Source organism: Arvicola amphibius, chromosome 8, assembly GCF_903992535.2.
Source record: "Arvicola amphibius chromosome 8, mArvAmp1.2, whole genome shotgun sequence".
In the NCBI taxonomy this organism is placed as follows: domain Eukaryota; kingdom Metazoa; phylum Chordata; class Mammalia; order Rodentia; family Cricetidae; genus Arvicola; species Arvicola amphibius.
Window position 1 is genome coordinate 77,068,291 of NC_052054.1, and position 24,852 is coordinate 77,093,142.

General features: G+C 48.5%; 1 protein-coding gene across 1 annotated transcript; it reads left to right on the forward strand.

Annotated features, from left to right (window-relative positions):
* Positions 1–113: 113 nt before the first annotated feature.
* C8H19orf47 (chromosome 8 C19orf47 homolog) lies at positions 114–23,910 on the forward strand. Its single transcript, XM_038339165.1, has 10 exons — positions 114–203; positions 3,279–3,400; positions 5,455–5,506; positions 8,277–8,364; positions 8,451–8,565; positions 10,279–10,360; positions 14,208–14,345; positions 17,435–17,578; positions 19,777–19,847; positions 21,998–23,910. The coding sequence occupies exons 2-10, from the start codon at positions 3,356–3,358 to the stop codon at positions 22,487–22,489; spliced, it is 1,227 nt and encodes a 408-aa protein (XP_038195093.1). The 5' UTR covers positions 114–203; positions 3,279–3,355; the 3' UTR covers positions 22,490–23,910.
* The last annotated feature ends 942 nt before the right edge of the window (positions 23,911–24,852 follow it).

The window sequence follows — 24,852 nt, forward strand, 5'->3', positions numbered from 1 at the left end:
CTCACGTGACGGCGATCGACGCACTCTCTCGCTGGTTGGCGGCTACGAGGGCTAGAGCGGCCAGGTGGGCGGGCCAGTCAGATCCGGTATCAAGGACAGGACTTCCGGGGCGGGCGGCCCAGGCGGTGGGAGGAGTGGCTGACAGTTGGCGCGACCGGGAGGGTGGGCAGGCGGCTCGTGGGGGTGCGGGCCCGCGGGGCCAGGTGAGGTGCGGGCCTGGGTGGCGGGACTGGGTTGGAGAAGGCTGGGTGGGGATGGAGATGTAGAATGACCAATGGTCTGGAGTCCCAGTGCGGACCACACTGTACGACCAGATAAGTGATTTCTCTTTCCGAGTCTCAGTTTCCTCCTCTGTACAATGGGGCCCGAAACAAACTGTAGTACCCTTTAAATGGGACGTCAGCTTGTGCTCGCCAGGGCTGCTCTCAGAGCTCCTGTCGTTGCTCTTCCATCCTTGTTAGAGCTGATCAGATGGGTACTTGCGCGGGAGATGGACGAGCTAGCAGGGTTCGAATCTCAGCTCCCTGTGCAGCATTAGGACTGTGTCTTTACCTCTCGGAACCCAAGTTTCCTCTGCACAATGATAGTCTCAGCTTCATAGGTTCATCGTGCAGCTTTTGATGAATGTCTTTGGCAAACCAAGAGCTCAGTGGATTGGGATTGTGGTAGCTGGGAGTCCCAACAAAATACAAGAGAAGCCTAGAGAAAGCAAGGAAACAGCCGGGAAGATCGACACTCTGATATTTGCCGAGTATTGAAGTAGAGATTTAAAGTACTGACAGATGCATGTTTCTCAATTTAAAAGGGGAAATTTACATTGTTATCCTTCTTAGGAAATTAACATTGCTTGCCAGGAGAAGGAAAACTTAACTTAAAATACAATAGTAATAGACCAATCTCTTCAATGTGGGCAGTAAATGAAAGATACTTGAAAATTGGACGATTTACTTATTTGTGAGACCGAGTTTTTCTGTGCAGCCCTGATGATTTATTTATTTATTTATGAGACTGAGTTTTTCTATGCAGACCTGATGATTGATTGATTGATTTAGAGACCTAGTTTTTCTATGCAGCCCTGATGACTTATTTATTTATTTATGAGGCCGAGTTTTTCTATGCAGCCCTGATCTTCCTTCCTTCCTTCCTTCCTTCCTTTCTTCCTTCCTTCCTTCCTTCCTTTTCTTTCTTTCTTTGACCGAATTTTTCTATGTAGCCCTGGCTGTGTTGTAACTCGGTAGACCAAGCTGGCCTCCAGTTCACAGAGATCCACCTGCCTCTGCTTCTGCCTCCGCCTCCCAAGTGCTGGGATTAAAGGTGTGCTCCACAATGTCCGGCTGGCTAAATAGTCATACTTGGTGCCCATCTCACACCTGCATGCAACTAACGTTGGGTTAGCTCCACAACTCACTAGTTTAGTTAGATTTAACTTAATATACTTACTATGTGCCGTAGTTGTAGGAACTTTGAGTTTGCACATTCTATCCCCCTAACACCTTTTAAATTTTTAATTAATTAATTAATTTTTTTTTTAAAGACAGTTTCTCTGTGTAGCTTTGGAGGCTGTCCTGGAACTTGCTCTGTAGACCAGGTTGGCCTTAAACTCAGCGATCTGCCTGCCTCTGCTTTCCAAGTGCTGGGATTGAAGGCATGCGCCACCACCACTGGGTTTAAAATTTCTAAAAAGATAGGTTTTATTATGTGGATGTGTGTGTGTTAGGTCAGAGGAAAACTTGACCTAGTGGCCTTCACCTTGCCTCTGAGAACACCTTTAAAGACTTTCCATCCTTCATGGACACTGCGGAATTTGTGTGGAGATTAGGACAGCCTTTGAGAGTCAGTTCTCTCCATTGCAGGGATGGGACTCCTGTGGTCTGAGTTGGAGGTAAGCCCCCTTGAGTAGATTATCTTATCTTTTTTTTAAGTACTTGCTAGGCATGTGCTCCGCCATTGAAGAGTTTCCCAGCCCTGGACTTTTTGAGGTAGGGTCTCTTTGTGTAGCACATCTGGCCTGGAACTCAAAATTTCAGCATCAGTTTCCGAGTTTTGGGATTACAGCTGCCTGCTGGTGCGATGGGTAGCAATAGGATTGTTTAGATGGCTCTGAGAGGTGAGTCCCAGAAAAGTATAGCAAAACCAGACTCGGTCTAAGCTCCCTGCCCCCTCCCTTTACTTCTCCACTCCTCTTGGTTTCTTTGAGACAAGGCCTTGGTATTTAGCCTTGGCTGTCCTCAAATTCTTGGAGCTTCTACTGCAGCCTCCAAAACCATGCTCTTGATTCAAGTCTCCTAAGGACATAAAAGCATCTGGACTCTTGTAAATGGTAATTCCTTGAGTTTTAAACATGTTAATTTTGTCAATTTTCACTATTCAGAAAGATATGAACTCTAAAATATTAATCTGTGTGTGTGCCCGTACTCATTTGTATGTATGCTCGTGTGCAGGCGTGCGTGTGTATACATGCCTGTGGATGCCAACCCAGTCCTTCTTTACCTTATGTTTTGAGTCAGTGTCTCTCATTCAATGTGGAGCTCATGCATTGGGCAGACAGGCTGGCCACTGAGCTCCAGGGGTCCTCCTGTTTTCTCCTCCTCCATGCTTGGCTTTATAAGAAGTAGGTGGTGGGATTTAAACTCAAATCTTCATGCACAAGACTGACTGAGCCACCTCCCCAGCTGGGGAGATGAACTTTTTAAAAAGAGAATTCATTTATTTTTCTGTATATGTGTATTTACTGGCCTGTGCGTGTTTGCACCATACGCATGCCTGATGTGCTGGGAGCCCACGCTGTTGGATCCCCTGGGACTGAAGTTACAGGTGGTCGTGGCCTGCTGTGTGAGTACTGGGAACCAAACCAAAGCAAGGAGCTGTGTTAACCCCTGAGCCATCTCTCTGGCCCCTGGAAATGGATTTTTAAGATAGTAGGGAGAGGAAGCTCTGTGCCGGGAAGGTAGAGGCAGAAAGATGATGAATTCATGGCCAGTTTGACTAATTCAGGAGACCCAGTTTCACCAAACTAAAATAGGCAAAATAGTGTTAGGGAGCTGAAACTGAGTTGACAGCGACTTCACTGCCCTAGGGAATTCTGGTTTAGGATTAAGTGAGGCTTTCAAGGAAAGGGTGGTTATGCCTGCTGTGTAGCAGTCCCTCGGTCTCCAGTCAATGGACTGACCTGAGTTCAGGTCCTAGCCCTGCTGCGAACCTGCTGTGTGTTCTTGGGCTTACCATGCTCTCTGTCTTTAACTTTATTTCCTCTTTTTACTCATTTTTCTTCCTCCCAGGCTCACCATGCAGAACCACTGAGATGTGCATATTCCCAGTTCCTGGCACAGAGTAAACACTCGCGAGGACCTGCTCCATGGGCTTCGGAATCAGAGAGAACTCACTTCGGAATCTCAGAAAGGTCAGAGTACATGTGACACTTGGCAAGTGTCTGTTCCTTGCTGAGTCAGGTGTGTTTTTTAATTGACGAGAACGGAACTAATAATAGTCTTGTGAGGCTGTTGGAAGGCATCTTTGTGGTCCTCTGACCTGGTGGCTACTTGGTGCTTGGTATGTGACATCTCCTGACTTTCTCAGGGCTGTTTTTTGTACTGTTATTGGTGTCAGATCCAGAACTTGCTGTATAGGAAGGCTAGCCTTGAACTTCTGATCCCAAGTGCTGGGACTGCAGGTGTGTTGAACCTGGTGCGTATGGTGCTGGTGATTGAGCCCAGAGCTCATATGTGCTAGGCAAGTACTCCCCCAGTGAATTACCCCTGTAGCCCCACCTACCTATCGAGACTGGGTCTTGCTGTACAACCCAGGCTAGCCTTGAACATGCTGTTCATAGCTTGGGCTGGCCTCCAAAGCTCTTCAACCTCCTTTAAATAATTGATCATCTCAGTGAAAATTGGTTTTCCATTTCTTTGGAGCCTCTTGGGGTCTGGTACCCACTTCTACCCCATCCCCTTCCAGTCTGGCTCTTAGGCACACTGGAGGAGCTTCTGGCTTAGGGCGCTAGACTCATTGTCCCCTTTTCTGGAACATTCTTCCTCTAAAAGAACCACACACTCACTGACCCTCCCTCAGGTCTCTACGTGACACCTCAGTCTTGGCAGATCAGCCTCTTGGAATGGCTCCCATCCTTCCCCAGCCATCCATGCTTTCTCCACAGCCACTGCCTTTCTAGCTGTTTTGTTTGCTGTCTGTCCCCTGCTTCTCTGCCCCCAATTGGGCTCCATGGTTTTGTCCTCCTCGGGATGGTGAAGTATCTTCCACATTGAAGGTTCTTGGGAAACCTGTTTGTTTATTTATTTTGCTGAGGACCAGACCCAGCCTTGCATATGCTAGGCCAAAATTCTGTCACTGAGCTACATACCAACTAAATCTTTTGTTTTATGTTTGATGCAGAGTCTTATGTATCCTAGGCTGGCCTCGAACTCATTAACCTCCTGTCTCAAGTCTTCTGAATGCTGGGATTTCAGATACTCTTCCCTGCCTAGTTTCTGTCTTATGTTTGAGAAAGAGCCTCACACTGGATGTGGTGACATACTTATTTAGTCCCAGCATTGCAGGGTGGGCAGAGACGGGATCTCTGAGTTCAAGTCCAGCCTGTTCTACAGACTGAGTTCTAGGACAGCTAGAACTGTCAACATCCAAACAAACAAATAGAAAAGGCCTTGTTTGTAGCCTGGGCCATCCCCCTGCCTCAGTTTCCTGAATGGTGGGTAGCAGGTATGTGCCACTGTGGCTGACTTAGGGAGTTTCCTTTGAGCCGTGAGTGGGTCCATGTGCTTGGATTTGGGGCTGCTATTTCAGCCAGACCTGCCATGGTGTGAAGCATGGAAGCTTGGACGTTTGCCTTCTGTGCTGGTCCTTGATGTCAACCTGCCAGAGTCATCTGCAAGGAGGAATCTCAATTGAGAAAATGCCTGCATAGAATTAGCTTGTAGGCAAGTGTGTGGTGCATTTTTTTCATTGATGATTGATGTAGGATGGCCCAGCCATGGTGGTGTGTGGGTGGTGCCATCCCTAGGCAGGTGGTTGTGGGCTTACAAGAAAACTTGACTGAGCAAGCCATGGGAGCAAGCCAGTAAGCAGCACCACTCCGTGGCCTCTGCATCAGTTCCTGCCTCCAGGTTCCTTCCTTGAGTTTCTGCCCTGACTTCCCTCTAAGATGGACTACAAGCTGTAAGATGAAATAAACCCTTTCCTCTCCAGGTTGCTTTTTGTCCTGGTGTTTATTACAGCAATGGAAAGCCTAGCTAGGACACCATCTTTGAGCTCCTTCCCAGGCAGAGCCGATAGCTGCTATGGCAGCTCTGTCCCAGGCTGACGTCCTGCCAGTTGCTCCAGGCTATTCTTGGGTCGTGAGCCCCTAGTCCAGGAATGCTCCTCTGGCAGGCAGGCCGGCAGCACCGGGAGCGTCAAGCTCTCTGTGGGTCGACAAATGGGACCTCTCCTTCTATCTTCCAGGCTCCAGGAAGCAGCGTCAAGGCCAGGGAGACGATGGTCTCAGTGACTATGGGTGAGTCTGGTTTCCCTGCAGGGCCCTTGTGCCCTCCTTTCTGGGGGTATGGTCTGGGTATAGAAAGAAAGATGGAATAGGAGGGTTGGAAACAGGCAGGAGCAGCTGTGCTCTCCTGAGGTGGGGGTGGGGCTGGAGCCTGTGCAAGGCTGGCTGTGTTCTTCCTGAGTTGGGCCTCCTGCGTTAGGAGTTTGGCCTGGAGAACTTCGTAAGACCCTCTGGTCCATGCTCCACCTGGTCTTCTAGAGCCTCGATTTTTCTACCTGTGAGATAGAGATGGTAATCCTGCCACCTGGATTGAAGAGATTACCGCATGTGGAATCTTGGGTGCATTCCTCAATAGATGTTATGTGTGCTTGCTGCGAGACAGCCCCAGATTCTCTCTCCACTCTCTTTCCTGAGATACAGGCTCAGGCTAACTCAGGCTAACCTGCTACTCCTGGAGGCAAGGATGACCTTGACCTCTTCATCTTTCTGCCTTTTCCTCCAGTGCTGGGGTCGTAGGCGCTACCACCAGCCTGGTTAGCTTACTTGCTCCTTCTCTTGCTCTTAGTTTTTTTGGTAGAGGGAGACGTAGTCTCCATATGTGTCCCAGGCCACTTTGAGTCTTCCTGCCTTAAGCTCCCAAGTGCTGGGTTATAGCTGTGTGCCAGCACACCTAGATCCCCCACTCTTTTTAGGCCGTCTGTTGGGATTGTCAAGGCACAGAGATCACATGGTGACTTAGGAAAATGTTGAGATCTCTTGCACATGTAGGAAAATCCATAGCCGGGCAATGCTGGCTCATTTCTTTAATCCCAGCACTCAGGAGGATGAGACAGTTGGATCGCTGAGTTTGAGGCCAGCCTGGTCTACAGAGAGAGTTCCATCAGGGCTACACAGAGAACCCTGTCTCAGGGGGGAAAAAGAAAAAGAAAAAAGGAAAATTTATAAAACATATTTGTATGGAATTAAAAGCAACTAAAAGATAAACATTTAGCAGGGCCTAGGCTTTGAGTCTACATAAACAAAACCATGCAGTATATAATGATGTGTGCCTTTATATAACATGTAACTGAGAGTACCTGTGGGGCTAAACATAACTATTGTCTTTCCTTTTTAATGCTGTGTAGTATTTCACACGTTTGTTTATGGATGCCACTGTCAAGGGATATTGCTTAGGGCTTGAGGTGTAGCTAAGTGGTAAAGCACTTGCCTAGGATTCCCTGTGAGGGACTTGGGGTATAACTCAGTGTTATGGTTTACTAAGGGCAGGAGGAGGGGCTCTCAGAGCTAGAATAGAGCCCTTAAACTGCCATTCATAAGGCCTGTCCCATCCTCAGCACTGAAGATAGGCATACAGTAAAGGATATTGTTTTGTTCTGGGATAGACGTCTGCAGTGTATGTTCTTGACGATTTCTCTTGAGGTTACTACAGGTAGTAACCTCATCTATCCCGAGTCTAAGATACACTGTTACGCAATGTAACATTTCTAGGTAGGGGCTACATTTTTTTTTTTTTTTTTTTTTTTTTGGTTTGTTTTTGGAGACAATGTCTCACCCTGTAGTTCTCCTGATCATTCACTGTGTATCCCAGAGTTGTCTCAAACCCACCGCTTCAGCTTCCTGAGTGCTGGGATTAAAGGCTCGCACTACCACCTGTGGCCCAAATATTTCTTTTCTTTTTTGGTTTTTCAAGTCAGGGTTTCTCTGTAACAGCCCTAACTTTCCTGGAACTTGCTCTCTACACCAGGCTGGCCTCGAACTCTCAGAGATCCACCTGCTTCTGCCTCCTGAATACTGGGATTAAAGGCATGAACCACCACCACCACCACCCAGTGGCCCAAGTATTTCTTAATGGCCACTGGTTTATGACAGCTCAATTGGTCACATGTTTGCCTTTTCTCTGTAATACATAACACGGTGGTGTGAGCCTGATGTAGAGATTCTGCAGCTCCTTGCACACCAGGCTCTGTCGGGCCTTTGTGGGTGCACACTTGTGATCCAGCACAGTAAGGCAGGAGGATCAGGAGTTCAAGGTCATTCTTTGCTACCTGGTGAGGTCAAAGCAAGCCTGAGACGTATGAGACAAGGTCTCACTATATAGCCTTGGCTGTCTTGTAATTTGATGTGTAGACCAGGCTGGCCTTGAATTCACAGGGATTGCCCTACTGGCCTCTGTCTCCTAAGGTGTGAGCCACTATGCCATCTGAGACCCTGTCTTTAAAGAAATAAAAATAAAAAAAACGAGGGATTCAAGGGAAGCAGCGGGGATTTAGCTTGGTTAGCGGAGTGCTTGTCTCACTTGCACAAATCCCTGGGCTCCCTCCCCAGCCCCACCTAAACTGAGTATGGTGGCCCCACATGTGGGGGTGGGGAACCAGGATTGAACCAGTCAAGCTTCCTGATAGCATGTGAATGTGAGCCTCTCTCTCAGGCTTGGTTGCTCCCTGCTAAGGCCATAGACTGACTCCAGGACCTGGGGTCCTCATTGGGCCAGGTGATGAGAACTGTCAGGCCAGACGAGTGGGATAAGGCACCAGGATAGGGTGAAGCAGTAGGAGAACAAGATGAAAAGCATTGGGAACTCGGGAGCATCATGTCCTGGCATGTTCCCAGCTCCGCAGGTCCCAGTTTGGGGAGTCACTGCCTGTTGACTCACAGGCGGTCAGGGGTTCTCATTCTACTGAGAGTTGAGCGCCCACAGTGTGGGGCTGGCATCAGGAGCTCAGTCTCTGGGAACCACTGCTGCTGCAGTCTGCTACGAATGACTGTCCTGTCTGACCCACAGCCACTTCTGAGTGGATCCAGTTCTTCAAGGAAGCCGGCATTCCCCCAGGACCTGCTGTTAATTATGCTGTGATGTTTGTGGATAATCGGTGAGGAGACTGATGGGACCGGGTAAACTGGGTAGGAGGAGGTAGGAGCTTGCTGGGCAGGGCCTCATTACTGTCCTCCCCTGTAGGATCCAGAAAAGCATGCTGCTAGATCTCAATAAGGAAATCATGAACGAGCTGGGCGTGACTGTAGTGGGTGACATCATTGCCATCCTTAAGCATGCCAAGGTGGTACACCGCCAGGTAGGTGCTCTTCTGTGACTCTGACTTCCTGGGGAAAGTGTGAGGCTAGAGGCGGCTGTTGTGGAGCTGGAAGGAGGCCTGGCGGCAAAGGAAGATGTTCAGAGGTAGGTTCAGATCTTTGCTGTGTGACATCGGGCATGTTGCCTGACTTCACTGAACCGTGTTTTCTCTCTGTCTTTCATATGCAGTGAGGCAAAATTACTTTTGTGTTTCTTTTTCCATTTTTCACGTGTGTGGTATATACACATGGGCACATATGGATTGTGGATGTTTATATGTGTATGTGTGCATGTGGAGGCCTGAGGTTGATAAAGGGAATTATCCTCAATCACTTTTCCACTTTATTCAGTGAGGCAAGGTCTCTCAGTCAAACCCAGACCTTGCTGATACGGCTGCCAGATGCCTTGCCCCTCACAGTAACTTGTAGAGACAGGCCTCCAACCATGCCTCATCCTGGAGCCTGCAAAGAGGACCTCCTCAAGCAAGAGGCGTCAACTCAGTAGAGGCAGCAAGCAAGACAATGTATTTTTTTTTAAATTTTAGATTGAGAATTAAAATATATATATATTGAATAGATGTGCGTGTGATGGATGTGTGGGCATATATGTTTGGTAGTCAGAAGACAACGCTGGAGTGGGTTCTGTCCATCATTTGAGTCCCAAGGATTAACTCAAGTCATGAGGTGACATCAAGTGTCTTTGCCTGCTGGGCTCTCTAGCCAACCCAGGGTTGTAGCTGGCTTTCTTTTGGGCCACCAACCAGCTCCTGAATCTTGACATGGAGACTTATTAGTTATGAGTGCTCGGCCTTATCTTGTGCTTGTCCTACTAGCTCTTATAACTTAACTGTTTCTCTAAATCTGTGTTTTGCCTCAGGGCTTTTTACCTGTTTCATTCTGTAGGTCCTACTTCATATCTGGCTGGTAGCTGCCTCCCTGGCTGGCCCCGGGCATCTCTCTCTCTCTTTCTCCCTTGTTCTCTCTTCTCTGCTCTCACGCCTAGATTTCTCCCCGTACTTGTTCTCTCTGCCCACTAGCCCTGCCTATCACTCTGCTGCCTACCTTTTGGCCATTCAGCTTTTTATTAGGTCAATCAGGTGCCTTAGACAGGCAAAGTAAAACAGCAGCACATCTTAAGCAAATGCAGCATAAACAAATGTGACACATCTTTGTCTAGTTAAACAAACATTCCACAGCTCAGGGTACTTTCTTTTTGCCCAGAGCATAGTACAGAGTTGGAGAGATGGCTCGGGGGTTAAGATTGTTTGCTGCTCTTCCAGAGAACCCAAGTTCAGTTCTTAGCACTAATGTTAGGAAGCTCACAACTGCTTGTAACTGCAACTTCCGGGCATCCCATACCTGTGGCCTCTGCAAACACCTGTACTTATGTACACAATATACACACACGCTTAAAACTAAAAATGGATTCAAGAACACCACTAGAGCAGAACAGACAGAACAGCTTTTTTTATTTTTTAAGACAGGGTTTCTTTGTGTGGCTTTGGCTCTCCTGGCACTAGCTCTATAGACCAGGATGGCCTCAAACTCACAGAGATCCGCCTGCCTCTGCCCCCCCCCCCCCCCCCCGAGTGCTGGGATTAAAGGTGTGCACCACCACCACCTGCCTGGTCCACCAGTTGTGTTCTGACCCTCTGGGTGCTGCTCTATTCTCTAGGTTCCCTATTCTGGGCTAACCTGCTACTTCTCATTTCCAGGACATGTGCAAAGCTGCCACTGAGTCAGTGCCCTGCAGCCCCAGCCCCCTCCAGGGTGAGCTTCGCCGTGGCGCCACTAGCGGTGAGTTGTGTCTGTTCAGTCTCTTCCTGTACAAACAGAGGTGGAAGCAAAGCCATTGATGCCCCCTGTAAGGGACCAAACAAGCTAGGTAGGGAGTGACTGTTTGAGTAAGCCCCTTCGAGACAGACAGAGAGAGAGAGAGAGAGAGAGAGAGAGAGAGAGAGAGAGAGAGAGAGAGAGAGAGAGAGAGAGAGAGAGAGAGAGAGAGAGAGAGAGCTCACAAGACAAAGTGTCTGAGAAAGTTTAGAGGACATATTGTGGGGGTTAGTTCTCTCCTTCTACCATGTAGATCTTAATGCTCAAACTTGGGTCATCAGGCTTGGCTATAAGCACCTGTTCCTTTGAAGTCATCTTTCTGACTTTTTTCTGGCCCCAATCCCTTTCCTTTTTAAAAACAAAAAACCAAAGGCTTATATAGCTGACACTGTCCTTCTGCCTTAGCATCTTGCTTCTGAGATCACCACAACTGATGTATTTCTTTTGGTAGTGCTGGACGTGCAGTCCAGAGCCTGTGCAAGCTTGTCAGACTGATCATGCATGCTGCTGTTCCTTCCACTCAGCTACACCTCAGTCCATATTCCCTACCTTATATATTCTCAGTCCATATTCCCTACCTTATATATTCCTTTGTCCTAATTTGCTTGGTTTTTGTTGTTGTTGTTTGGCTTGTTTGTTTGTTTGTTTGTTTTTCAGAACTTAATTACTCTGTAGACGAGGCTGGCCTTGAACTTAGAGATTCACCTGCCTCTGCCTCCCAAGTGCTGGGATTCTAGACAAGCACCATCACTTCTCCACCCGGTAATAAAGTATGGCTAGAAGCAACTTGGGGTGGAAAGAGTTTGTTCAGCTTACATGTCCTGACCGAGACCTGCAGGTGAAGCCATGGAGGAGTTGTTGCTCCTTGACTGCTCTCCAGGCTGCATGCAGCTATCTTCTCTGTTCTTTTTTTCTTTCTTAAAATAGGGCTCACTGTGTAGCCCTGGTTGGTCTTGAACTCATAGAGATCTGTTTGTCTCTGCCTTCTGAGTACTGGGATTAATTAATAGACATTGTTCCACTATACCTATCAAGTTTACACATCCCAGGACCAACCACATGCCAGGAATGGCACTGCCTATAGTGGGGTAGGCTCTCCCACACCAGTTATCAATCAAGAAACTGTCCCCACAAACTTGTCTATAGGCCAGTTCGATGGAGACATTTTTACCTCTTCCCTGATGCCTGTAGTTTGTATGAAGTTGACAAAAAAGCTAATTAGCCATACTTATAAAAAATGTCTTTATTATTTACATTTATTCATTCAGTATTTGCGTGTCTGGGGAGTATTTGTGTGCCATGGCATAAGTGGTGGCTAACGGACCCTTAGTGGTGGCTAACGGACCTTTCACCATGTGGGTTCCGAGCATCAGGACCTTCACCCACATTACTGCCTTTATTCACTGAGCCGTCTCAGTGGCCCTCATGTGTTCCTTTTTCAGGACACCTTGTTTACTATAAATCTGTTGAGTCATTTGCTGAGCTCACAGCCAGCACCACCATGACTCATTCCAGAACAAAGCTTGTGAGCCACACATGTTCCCATGAAGCACATCGTGGCCTTTCTGTGCGGTGCAGTGTCACACAGCTCCTTAACAGTGTGCTTGGTGTCATTTAAAGCTATGCAGTCCCCAAGCAAAAACAAAAAAGAGACCAGTTTTTACATTCCTAGCAGTAAGTAGGCCTCAAGGACACTCAGGGGAGCTGACCCCAGAAGGCCACAGGGTCTGTTGGACCCAGGCTGGGAACGTGTGCTGGTGCCGGTGCAAATCTGTGAACAGCTACAGGAGTGCCAGATGTGTTGGTGCAGGGGTTGTAGGAAATCGCAATGAGTAGGTGAGTGCACACAGACTGAAGACCTGGGCAACAGACAGACAGACAGACAGTGCTGGGCTAGAACTCACCTGGCACAGTGCTCACCTAGAGTACATAAGACCTTGGGCTCATCCCCAGCTCCAAACAACCCAGGCACTGTGGTACACACCTCTAATCTCAGCACTTGAAAGTGGTAGCAGGAGGTTTATCATTTAAAGTAGGGGGTTGGAGAGATGGCTCAGTAATTAAGAACACTTAATGCTCTTCCAGAGGACTTGATTTCAATTCCTAGCACCCACATCAAGTAGTTCACAAATGCCTGTAACTCCAGCACCAGGGATCTGACACCCTCTTCAGGCCTCCAAAGAAACCTGTATGAACATGGCTCTCTCTCTCTTTCTCTCTCACACACACCTAAATAAAAAATAAAATTTAAAAGTAAACAAGAAATTCAAAGTAATGAGTTTGAAGCCAGCCAGGGATACATAAGATCCTATCTCAGAAAAGAAGACAAGAAAAAAAAAAGTGGGGGGGGGGGCTTGAAAAGGCTCTTGCTATGCAAACCTAGCAGCCTGAGTTGTCTAGAACCCGTGAAAGTCAAAAGGAAAGAACTGACAGAAATCTTGTCCTCTAACTTCCTCATCTGTTCTGTGGGACTTGAGCCCCGTCTTCCCCCCAATAGAAATTATCAAGAAGCTGTACACCTTTAATCCCAGAACTCAGGAGGCAGAAGCAGCTGGATCTCTTGATTTTGAGGAGTTTAATGCCAGCATGTGGAAGTAGATCTCTGAGTTTTAGGCCCTCTTGATCTATATAGAGAGGTCTAGGTCAGTCAGGGCTGCACAATGAGATTCTGTTTCAAGATAAAACGGTGTGTGTGTGTGTGTGTGTGTGTGTGTGTGTGCGTATGCACTCATTCTGGGAGATATATATCCTCAGCTCTCAAGTAAAGATGGCTGCTGTGGTGCACATCTGTAATCCCAGGTGAGATGGGAGGTGGAGACAGAGTTCCAGGATGCTCACAGGCAGTTGGCCAGGTGTATGTAGTAACTCATAGACATTTACTTCTCCGTTTATGAGTTTGCTGGCCATTGTGCTCGGATCCAGCTCAGCAGGTTTCTGTGGGTCTGACATCTAGGTTGAGGGATAGCTTCATCTACACATCTCATTACTGGCTCGATGTCAGCTGGAGTAACAGAGGTGACTTGGCACCTTCTATCATGCAGCAAGCTAGCCTAGGCATGTTCCTAAAAACAGCCTTAGAAGGCAGGCCCCAGCACTCGGACCTAGGGAGTCTCCGCTGTTGGGACACTGCTCTTGTACTATTGGACAAAGCAGAGTCACAAGGCTGCAGGTAGAGTCAGTGGCAGGGCACACCCAAAGGTGTTGGTACAGGGAGGATGTAGAAATGAGACTTCATGTCTCTAATAAGTCCACATCATATATACAGAAAATGTTTGGTCATAGGTGCTTTGCTGGCTAGGGTGTAACTCAGCTCTAGAGTGTCTGCTTAGTTTGTTAGGCCCTGTGTTCTAGCCTCAGCACTAACTCATTAAAGGCTCCTGAATAGCATTCAGTATAAGATAGCTGATAAACAGCATCCCAAGGCAGAGACAAGCATGGCTGTCCTAGGGCAACCACATTCCTGGCCACCAGGATTATAGATGAATTTTGCCAATCTTTAAAGGGCCTGGCCGTAACATTTTCTGGGTACATTTTTTTCTTCTCCCTCTCCCTCCCTCCCTTCTCTCCTCCCCCTCCATCCCTCTTTTCCTCCCCCCATCTATCCCTTCCTCCCTTCCTTCCAAGACATCATGAGGTGACTGCAGCTGCTGCTTCCTGATTCAATCTAGTGCTTTCCCTTGGCAGCCAGGCTCTACCACTGTGGGTTGAGAACTCACGCCTAGACCGTTCTTCCAGAATTTTCTCCGCCATTTCCCAGCCCCTTCTCCAGGGTACCCACAGCATGACTGGACTCAGTTCTTTACTCCCACAGCTGCTTCTCGAATGATCACCAACAGCCTGAACCATGACTCTCCACCCCACACTCCGCCAAGGCGCTCAGACACCAGCAGCTCCAAGATCTCCGTCACCGTGTCCAACAAGATGGCAGCGAAGAGTGCCAAGGCTGCCGGTGAGGGCTCTTGGGCAGAACTGCAGGGGGATATGGGTGAGCAGGTGTGCGTGTGCATGCATGTGTGTGTGTGTGTGTGAATGGGGGTGTTACTAAATGTGGCAAGGTGCCACCCAAGGGTCATTGACCTCTGTGAACTTGATCTTGAAGTTGAGAGAACTTCAGTTTTGTTTCTCTCTCTTTTTTAATTGAATGTATTCATTTACATTACATCTTCTCCCCCATCCCCTCCTCTGTTTCTGTTCAGAAAGGGGCAGGCCTCCCATGGGTGTCAACAAAGAGTGGCACATCAAGTTGCTGTAGAACTAAGCTCCTCCCCTTGTATTAAGGCTGGGCAAGGCAACCCAGTGTGAGGAATAGGTTCCCAGAAGCTAGCCAAAGCGTTAGGGACAGCCCCTGCTCCCACTGCTCTGGAAGGAGACCTCTTTGTTTGTTTTAACTTAAAGATTTGTTTATTTATTTATTTATCTATCTATCTATCTATCTATTTATTTATTATTTATTTATTTTCGAGACAGGGTTTCTCTGTAGCTTTGGAGCCTGTCCTGGAACTAGCTCTTGTAGACCAGGCTGGCCTTGAACTCACAGAGATCCACCTGCCTCTGCCTCCCGAGTGCTGGGATTAAAGGCGTGCACCACCACTGCCCGGCTACAGATTTATTTTTTAAACTATGTGTATGTCTGTGGTTGTGTGCTTGTGTGTACAGGTATCCACGTAAGCCAGATAGTGGTTTTCCTGAAGCTGAAGTTATAGGCCGTTACGAACTGTCTGATGTGGTTGCTGGGATCTGAACTTGGGCCCTCTGCAAAGCAGTACTTGATGTTATGTACTGAGCCATATCTCTAGCTCCCTGTTACTATTTATAGAAGGGTAGTGGTGATGTCTTGATTTCAAGGAAAGTGAGAAGCTCTCCAAGATAGACTAGAGACCTGGCTTTTCCTCTTCTTAGTAACTGAGGCTGGCCTTGAAATTGTTATAGAGCCAGGACGACTTTGAACTCCTGTTCTCCTGCCTCCCATGTGAATATTCAAAACTCAAGCATGGATCACCACACCTTTTTTATGCAGTGCTAGGAGGACTGAACCCAGGGCTTCTGTGCATGCTAGGCAAGAACTCTACCAGCCGAGCCACACCCCAGCCCTCATCACTTCCTCTTGCCTGCTGTCTTCCAGCTCTTGCCTGTAACCTTCAACCTGCAGCATGCTTCTAATTGAGTTTTTCTGATTACCCTCTGTCTAGGGCTTCAAGCTGGTAGTGGGACTCAGCCTTTGGCCTCTCGAACTTCGCTCTCTGCCGTGTTCTTGTCCCTTTGTTGCACCCATTCCCATTTCCTAGTGTCATAAGGTGGGAACTGAGGCCCAGGGAGAGGACTTCACTTTTCAGCTGCCCAGTAGTCCTCATCACACGCTATCTGTTGCCACTGCGCTGGCTTTGTTTTTGCCGTGTGTGTGTGTGTGTGTGTGTGTGTGTGTGTGTGTGTGTAAGCACCTTCAACTAGAAGGTAAAATTAGTTGCTGGTTGTTGTGGTTCACACCTGTAATACCAACATTTGGGAGGGTGGAGGCAAGAGGATTGCTGTGAGTTTGCATCTAGGCTAGGCTACAAGCTCAAGTTTTTGTCTCATAAAAAGAGAAAAGACTCTGGGACTAGACTGTAGCTAAGTGGTAGAGTACTTGCCTAGCACACACAAAGCCCTGGATTCAATCCCCAGCACCACAAATAATCTGCAAATAAAAGTAAGTAAGGGCCAGGTAGTAGTGGTGCACGCCTTTAATCCCAGCACTCTGGAGGCAGAGGCAGGAGGGTCTCTGAGTTCAAGGACAGCCTGGTCTTCAGAGCGAGTTCTGGACAGCCAGGGCTACACAGGGAGATCCTGTTTTGAGAAACAAACAAAAAGTAAATGTGAAAATCTAGGTATGGTGGCATACACCTCTAAGTCAAGCACTCTGAAAGCAGAGGCAGGGGATCATTTCAAATTCAGGTTTCGTTTGTTCTATATAGAGTTCCAGGCTAGAGTTCCAGCAGACCAGAAAGGAAAAACAGAGTTAAAAGCAGTTACTAAAGTGCTGAGACAACGGTGGCGCCCCTCCTGATACTGAGAAGGGAGTCCCTTTTTGTGGTTGAAGAATAAAGTAGGTGTGGTAGAACATGCTGGAGTGGAGAGACTGAGGCAGGAGGATTACAAGTCCCAGACCAGTGTGGGCTACATTGTGAGAACCTGGCTTTGCAACAGAAAAGAAGTATAACTTCGGGTTGGTGACACGGTTCAATCCCTGGGACAACACAGTAAAGGGAGAGGGCGCCACACGTGTGCACACACACATATGTGCCACATGTGTACACACACACATATTGTAATTTTTTCCTTATTTTATGTGGTATGGATGTTTTGTCTGCAGTATGTCTGTGCATCACATGAATGCCTAGTGCCAGCAGAAGCCACAGAGGGCATCTGGTCCCCTGGAACTGGAGTTACAGATGGTTGTGAGCTGCCATGTGAGTGCTGGGAATTAATCCTAGGTCCTCTGGAAGAACAGCAAATATATAATTTTATATATATATATATATATATAATTCTACATAATACCTAAACAGTAAGTATGGACCTTGAGTGCTTGTTAAAAAGTGAAAGCACAAAACGAATCGGCAGAGGGCACAAGCACACAGTTCTGAAGGCAGCACCGTGGGGTCTGAGGATCCCCATCCCAGTGGGTTCTGTAGTCTACAGCGTCTGGGAAGCCACCACTGCTTGCAAATCCCAGGCATAACTGTGGTTTAGCCACACCACATGACTAATGTCCTTGGTGACTCAGTTTGGTGATGGGGGCAGCTGTGCACATGAACGATCCCATCTCACAAGTAAGGAGATGCAGCTGGGCATTATCGTGCATGGCTAAAGCCCCTCCAGGGCTAAAGCAGCGTGATTGTCAGTGGAGGCCAGCCTGGGCTACTAGTAAGCCCTTGTCTCCAAAGAGAAAGGACAGAGACAGACAGATTGTCTTGTCTATAGCTAGGTTCTCCCCCCCCCACACACACACCTTCCAGAACATCTATCCCTGAAGGAGCTAACCCCATGTCTCCTCACCAGCTCTGGCCCGCAGGGAGGAGAGCCTGGTTGTTCCTACCAAGAGGCGGCGGGTGACAGCCGAGATGGAGGGAAAGTACATCATCCACATGCCCAGGGGGACCACCCCCCGTACACGCAAGATCCTGGAGCAGCAGGCAGCGAAAGGTACAGGCTGTGTGGGCTGTAGATGGGGCTCTCTTAGCTTGTTCCCCGGTGATGGTCCTGCCCAGTAGGTGGGGCTCAGAGGGGAGCAGGTAACAGGGCCTTTGGCTAAGGGGACAGTGACCACAGAGGAAGAGACTCCCTCACCTCTGTGCTGTCATCCTGCCGTTCATGAAGCTGGACTCCTCATGCCTTGTCTCTGGAAGGCAGGTTCAAAAAGACAGTTATGGCTGGCCTGGGAAGCAAGTGACCATACCTGGCTAAGGGTGGGCTCGTAGTGGACACCAGCTCTGAGAGGTAAAGCAAGAGCTCGTCTCCTGGAAGAATTCCAGATGGTGCGTGTCCTCTTTCTGGGTTCCATACCCATGTGTTGTCCCTCTCTGGAGGAGGATGTATGGATCTGCCTGTGTCACTGCAGCTATGCCCCTAGAGAGGCTCTGTTCCTTTTCCTTCGCTTTATTTATATTTACCTAGTCATTTATTTTGTGTTTTTTTCCAGACAGGGTTTCTTTGTGTAACCCTGGTTATCCTGGAATTAGCTCTGTTGACCAGGCTGGCCTAAAACTCAGATATTCACCTGCCTCTGCCTCCTGAGTGCTGGGATTAAAGGCGTGTGCCACCACCACCTGAGCTGGTGGTTTATTCTTTTTAAATGATTATTTGTTTCCATAGTATTTTGGGCTATGACTCAGTGAACACTGTGTTGGTGGAGATATAGGGATTATTTATTCATCTATTTATTTATTTATTTTGAGATAAGGTTTCTTAGTGTAGCTCTGGCTGGGTGTAGACCTTGTGGCCTTGAACACAGAGCCCACCCATCTCTGCCTCCAGAGTACTGGGATTAATAGCGTGTGCCATGCTGTGCCGCTGAGATGTAGGTTTTATTTAATAGAGGACTCAACGCCATTCATCACGTTCTGCCAATTGCCCACAATTGCCAGCATAAAAGGAACAAGTGGAGGTTAAGAACTCTTTACCCAAAAGCTGGGTGTGGTAGCACCTAGCTGTAATTCTAGCTTTTGAAGGTGTAGGTAGGAGAATCAGGAGTTCAGGGCCAGCCTCAGTCACATAGTTCAAAGTTAGCTTAGGCTCCATAAGACCCATTCTCAAAGAAACACTTTTCCTTCCACATCAGCTTAGACAGAGGCATAGTGAGTTTCAGGTATTAATTTTTATTGGTTGTTTTAATTAGGGTTATTATTGCTATGACGAAGCACCATGATCAAAAACAGGTTGGGGTGCCGGGCAGTGATGGCGCACGCCTTTAATCCCAGCACTCGGGAGGCAGAGGCAGGCGGATCTCTGAGTTCGAGGCCAGCCTGGTCTACAAGAGCTAGTTCCAGGACAGGCTCTAGAAACGACAGGGAAACCCTGTCTCGGAAAAAAAAAAAAAAAAAAAAACCACCAAAAAAAACCAAAACAGGTTGGGGTCTTAGAATTCGGGAGGAAAAAGAAAAAGAAAAAAAAACAGATTGGGGAGGAAAGGGTTTATTTGGCTTACATTTCCACATCACTGGAGGAAGTCAGGACAGGAACTCAAGCAGGACAGGAATCTGGAAGCGGGAACTGATACAGAGGCCATGGAGGGGTGCTGCTTACTGTCTTGCTTCCCGTGATTTGCTCAGCCTGCTCTCTTGTAGACTTGATCAATCACTAAGAAAATGCCCTTCAGGGGGGCTGGAGAGATGGCTCAGAGGTTAAGAGCACTGCCTGCTCTTCCAAAGGTCCTGAGTTCAATTCCCAGCAACCACATGGTGGCTCACAACCATCTGTAATGGGGTCTGGTGTCTCTTCTGGTGTATGTATGTTAACAGACCATTGTATGCATAATAAATAAATAAATAAATAAATAGATAAATAAATAAATAAATAAATAAATATTCTTTTTAAAAAAAGAAAATGCCCTTCAGGCTTGCTATAGCCCATCTTATGGGGACATTTTCATAATCAGAGTTCCCTAGTCTTTGATGACTGTGGCTTGTGTCAAGTTAGCCAGTTCATTGATCTTTCCCAAATTTGACACTTAAGAGTTTGTGTGAAGGTCAACATGAGCCACCAGTGTAGTTGCAGAGTCTGAGCCAAGCATGGTCTGTCCCTGCTAGGTCATGCCACCTTGGCGTCTGCTCTGTGGGCAGCCTAGACATGGTCCCATGGAGCCACTGGGCAGGTACTGCCTCATGGTGCCGCTTCTCTCCCAGGTCTCCATAGAACATCCGTGTTCGACCGCCTTGGTGCTGAGACCAAAGCAGACACTACGACAGGGACTAAGGTGAGTCTGGTGTGCTGGGCTGACTCACGTGACCCAGTGTTGGTCGTGTCAGTGTGCTGTTTGACTCCGCGTCTCTGTTCCAGGTGTCTGCATTCTCTTCCCACGTTTGAACCCACGTTTTCTCTTTGGCTGTGGTGGACTTCCTGTTTGCCCTGTCTTTCCTCCACTGATCTGTAGGCCAGCCCCAGTCCATTTGACTGCTAGATTTCTTTCTTCTACCCCCAGGTCCCAGTTAGTCTCAGGATCTTCTACTATAGCTACTTCTATCTGAGCTTCCAACTCAGGGTGCCTGCCATCTGCATCCAGTCAGCTGAATGCATTCCAAGTCAGATGGCCTCATCTGTCCATGTCTGCCCCTCGGCCTGCGTGGGTGGGTAGGGTCCCACACTTCTGCCGTGAGCCCTCGTAGCCCCGTCCTCACAGTTACAGCCGTGCTGCCTTAGGAAGAGGGAGTTTAACTTTTTTGTGAGTCTCATATAGCTCAGGGTGCTCTGACACTGTATAGCCAAGAATGACTTTGAACTCCTGCCTCTGCTTCCCAAGAGCTCAAATGACAGGCTTGCGCTGCCACATCTGGCTTCTTTAGGACTGGATGTTTTTTGTTAGTCTCTCCTGTAGCCCAGGCTGGGCTAGAACTCATGATCATTCTCCTTCAGCTTCGCGAGTGCTGAGATCACAGACTGGCACCTGTACTTCCAAGGTTTTTTTGTTTGTTTGTTTGTTTTTCTTTCGAGACAGGGTTTCTCTGTGTAGCTTTGGAGCCTGTCCTGGAACTAGCTCTTGTAGACCAGGCTGGCCTCCAACTCACAGAGATCCGCCTACCTCTGCTTCCCAAGTGCTGGGATTAAAGGTGTGCGCTACCACTGCCTGACTGTTTTTGTTTTTTTAACTGCCTACAGCACCACAAAGCCTATTCTTATTGCTGTGACCAGCAGTTCCCTAGGCTCTGGGAATGGTGTGTGGTTAGGAGAATGCCCTAGAACTCACTCTCACTGGGTGTATGGCCTTGTCCTTGTCATTTTAGCCATTTGTACCTCAGTTCCTGAGTCTATAGTATCAGTTCATGGGGCAGCTGTGGGGTCAGCAGGGGCTGGGACACAGGACATGGCAAACGCTCCTTAGGTATCAGAGTGGATGCTATGGCTTTCACTGAGTCTCATCCTCACCAGGGTAGAACCCCCTGTCTCTGACGTCTGTCTTTTACCTCCCAGAATCTTACCGTGATAGTGATGGTAACACAGGCCCATAGGACTGGAGGTCCAGCCATTTGAGGCTTTAGTGAGTGCTCAGGAAGTATGATTGTCATTTCTGCCTTAGGAACCAAGTGCATACTTTTTGCTCTGCTTGCTCATCTTGAAGAGCTTGCAATTCCTGGCATCTCTGAGAAGACCTGATTGTGCCTGACTTGCAGCATGCTACTCCCCTTCAAATGCTGGCAGTGACAGCCCACATCCGTCATCCCAGCACTCAGGAGACTGAGGCAGGGGGATCTCAACTTTGAGACCATGGGCTATGTAGTAACCCCTGTCACAAAAAGTAAAGAAAAAGAAAATTCATGAAGACATGCTGTCCTTCATAGCACATGACTGACTGTTGAACTTGTAGAATTAGTGGAGTTATTTGTGATGCTGCCTACTCCATTGCACTATGACTCCAGGAGGGTCTGGCCAGGGTTGTCCTGACCAGCACAGTATCCTCAACGCTGTTCATCCTAGGCCAAAGTACAGTGTCTGCTAAGTAAATGACCATGTAAGGGGCTAGGGTGTGGTTCAGTGGTAGAGTATGTCCCAGCTATGTCTAAGGCCCTGAATTCTATCTGAGGCATGACACAATCAACAGCTAAAATGGCTGGAGAATGTTTCAGTGCTCACCCTGCCCTAGGCAGGGCCCTCCTGTTTCTCCCTGTCTTTACTGAGTCCCTGCCATTCAGCTTTCAGAGCTCTAGTGGCCTGTGCTCTTTCCTAAGGAACCTTCCTGAGCCCCCTGGCATAGCCAGGTCTTCCCTGGGCTTCCTAGCTTCTGGTCCCCTCATGACGCTCACCCTCACATAGGATGGCACTGACCTGCACACTGACTTCTTAGAGGCCAGCATAGAGTAGGCAGCCCGCCGAGTGACTAAATGGCCCACTGTCTCTCCTCTCACTCTACAGCCCACAGGAGTTTTCAGCCGCTTAGGGGCCACCCCGCAGATGGATGAAGATTTGGCCTGGGACAGTGACAATGACAGCAGCAGCTCTGTCCTGCAGTATGCTGGGGTCCTAAAGAAGCTAGGACGGGGCCCCACCAAGGCCAGTCCCCAGCCAGCACTGACTGTCAAAGCCAAAGCTACAAGCTCTGCAACCACAACAGCTCCAAGACTACGGCGCCTGGCGCTTCCCTCTCGTCCTGGACCAGAGAAGAAGCTGGAGTCCCTGCCCAAAGTCAGTGTCCTTCAGAGACTGGGCAAGACTGCTGTTGTGGCTGAGGCCCAGGACAGCCAGGTTACAAGTACCAAGAGTAAGTCCTCAGCTGAGGTCAAGTTCGCCATTAAGAGGACATTGGTAGGGCCCCGGGGGAGCAGCTCTATTGAGAGCCTTGGTGCCCAGATGGACCATGCAGGCGCTGTGAGCGTGTTCAAAAGACTGGGCCGAAGGACCTTCTAGCTGGCATGCAGGGTGGGGTGCAGCATGCAATGGCAGGCAGGTTCCTGCTTCCGTCCCTTCCAGCCTTCCTCGAGGGCTCACCTGTCCTCCCTCCCAGCTCTAGATGACACAAAGCTTGGCTCTTTCAGCATTCATGCTGGTTCCAAGCACTTGGGTACACAGGCATTTCCTCTGGTTTTGGATGTCCCTGTGGCCTGACCTTGCCTGCTCTGGGACCCTCCCTTTCTGCCCTCCGTCCTTTGTGCACTAGCTGTGGCCTTGGCAGATTCTCCTTTTCTACCTCTCCCCAGAGCCAAGTGCCCTGCCCCTTCCATGTAGCCCACCCCCACCAGCAGCATCTGCTGCCATATGTCCTCCTGTCCTGGCTGCTCCACCAGAGGTGTCACCTGGAGGCACCTCCTTTGCCCTACCCTGTGGCTTCCCTTCCCCTCTCCCCCTGCTGTAGTGTCTCTCTTCTCTTCACTCTTTTCATTTCTCTTCTGTTTTCTGTCCCTGTGGCAAGGCCCGACCGTCCGCTGCATCCTGCCTGACCCTCCTGCACCTCTGACCTCCCAGCGGCCCCCTCGTCGACGGTGGCGTCGAACCTGTAAAGACTGTTAGCTGCCTTCCATTCCCAGGCTGGAGGGAGGCCCCCCATCCTGGCCTGCAGCTGGGGCACCTCCGTTTCCCTGCCCTGGCCATCTTTTTCCTTGGTGGGTGGTGGGCAGCAGACACTGGGGAAGGGAGGGGTGCTGGGGGAAGGTGACGGCTGTTTTAATATATTTTTGTGACTTCTAAACTGTCCTTCCCCCTCCTTCAGTGGGAGTCACAGGTCTGTTCTTCACACCACACCTACACAGCCAACACCCTGGGGTGGTGGGACAGGTGAAGGGCATAATGGTGACAACACCGTAAAGCCATCTCCCATCCAAGCAGAGCGGTCTATCACTGTGGCTTCTCCTGTCAATTTCACCTGTTCTGCCACACTGCCTGTGGGTGGCTTGGTTTTATTTGAGATAGGATCTCATTATATAGCCCTGGCTTATCTGGAACTTGCTATGTAGATCAGGTTGGCCTCAAATTCTCAAGAGACCTGCCTGTCTGCAAGTGCTGGGATTAAAGGCTTTTGCCGTCATACCCAGCTGGCTTTCTTTCCTTTTTCTTTCTTTTTTTCTTTAAAACTCAAGATGGCCCAAGCTTGATATATAGTTGAAGAAAAACTTGGAATGTCTCTCTTTTAAAAAAATTATTATTTTGTGTATATGGATATTTTGCCTCCTTGTATGTATCAGGCACGTGAGTACCTGATGATTCCCATGAAGACTGGAAGAAGATTTTGGATCCCCTGGAACTGGAGTTAAGGATGGTTGTGAGCCCTTATGTGGGCTCTGGGAACCAAACTTAAGTCCCCTGTAATAGCAACAAATGCTCTTAACCACTGAGCCATGTCTTCTACCCCTACTTTGAGTTTCTAATTTTATAATCTCTACCTTGAGACTTGTGGCAGCATAGGCCTATGCCACCATTCCAGGGTTTTGTGTGCTGCAAGAAACTGGCCCAGGCTTTACATTAATACTCCATTGGCCTTTTTCTCTCTCCTTTCTTTTTGAGACAGTGTGTTACTGGGTAGCACAGGTTGACTTCAAACTCAGGATTCCCTTGCCTCGACCTCTGGACTGAAGCAATTTACAGGCATGGGTCAACTACTAACAGCCTCTCAGCTGTCCTGAGATGGTGCTGCCCAAAGAAACAGGGCCGAGGGGTGAAGCTTGGCCAGTACCACTGTCGTTGTATAGTCAGAAGATTTTGATGTGACACCATTGGGTGAACTGGGGATAAGAAGAGGTAATTTTTCAAACTTCAGAAGAACATTCTGACAGAAAGACAGACAAAGGCAAAGGCCTTGAGGTGGGGCAATGACCAGGAAGATGGCTGGCCATGAGAACGGCATGGCTGCTGTTGGCAGCGATGGAGAACGAATGGGAAGAACAGGGTGGGGAACAGTTCTAATTAACTGCATAGAGGCGCCTGGTGGAGTGGGTATGTGTATAATTCCAGCCTCCAGGAGACTGAGGCTTGGGGATAATCTCTCGCCAAGTGGTGGTGATGTGTGCCTTTAATCCCAGAGGCAGGGGGCGGATCTCTGTGAGTTCAAGGCCAGCCTGATCTATAGATAGATGGGGGAGAAAGGGAGGGAGGGAGAGAGAGAGAGAGAGAGAGAGAGAGAGAGAGAGAGAGAGAGAGAGAGAGAGAGAAGATAGAGCAATATCCAGGACAGCCAGGACTACAAAGTGAAACCCTATCTCGAAAAACCAAAAAGAAAAATATAGTCTTCTCTCATACATTATATACAAACCGAAGTTTCCCCTCCTTCCACTCTTCCC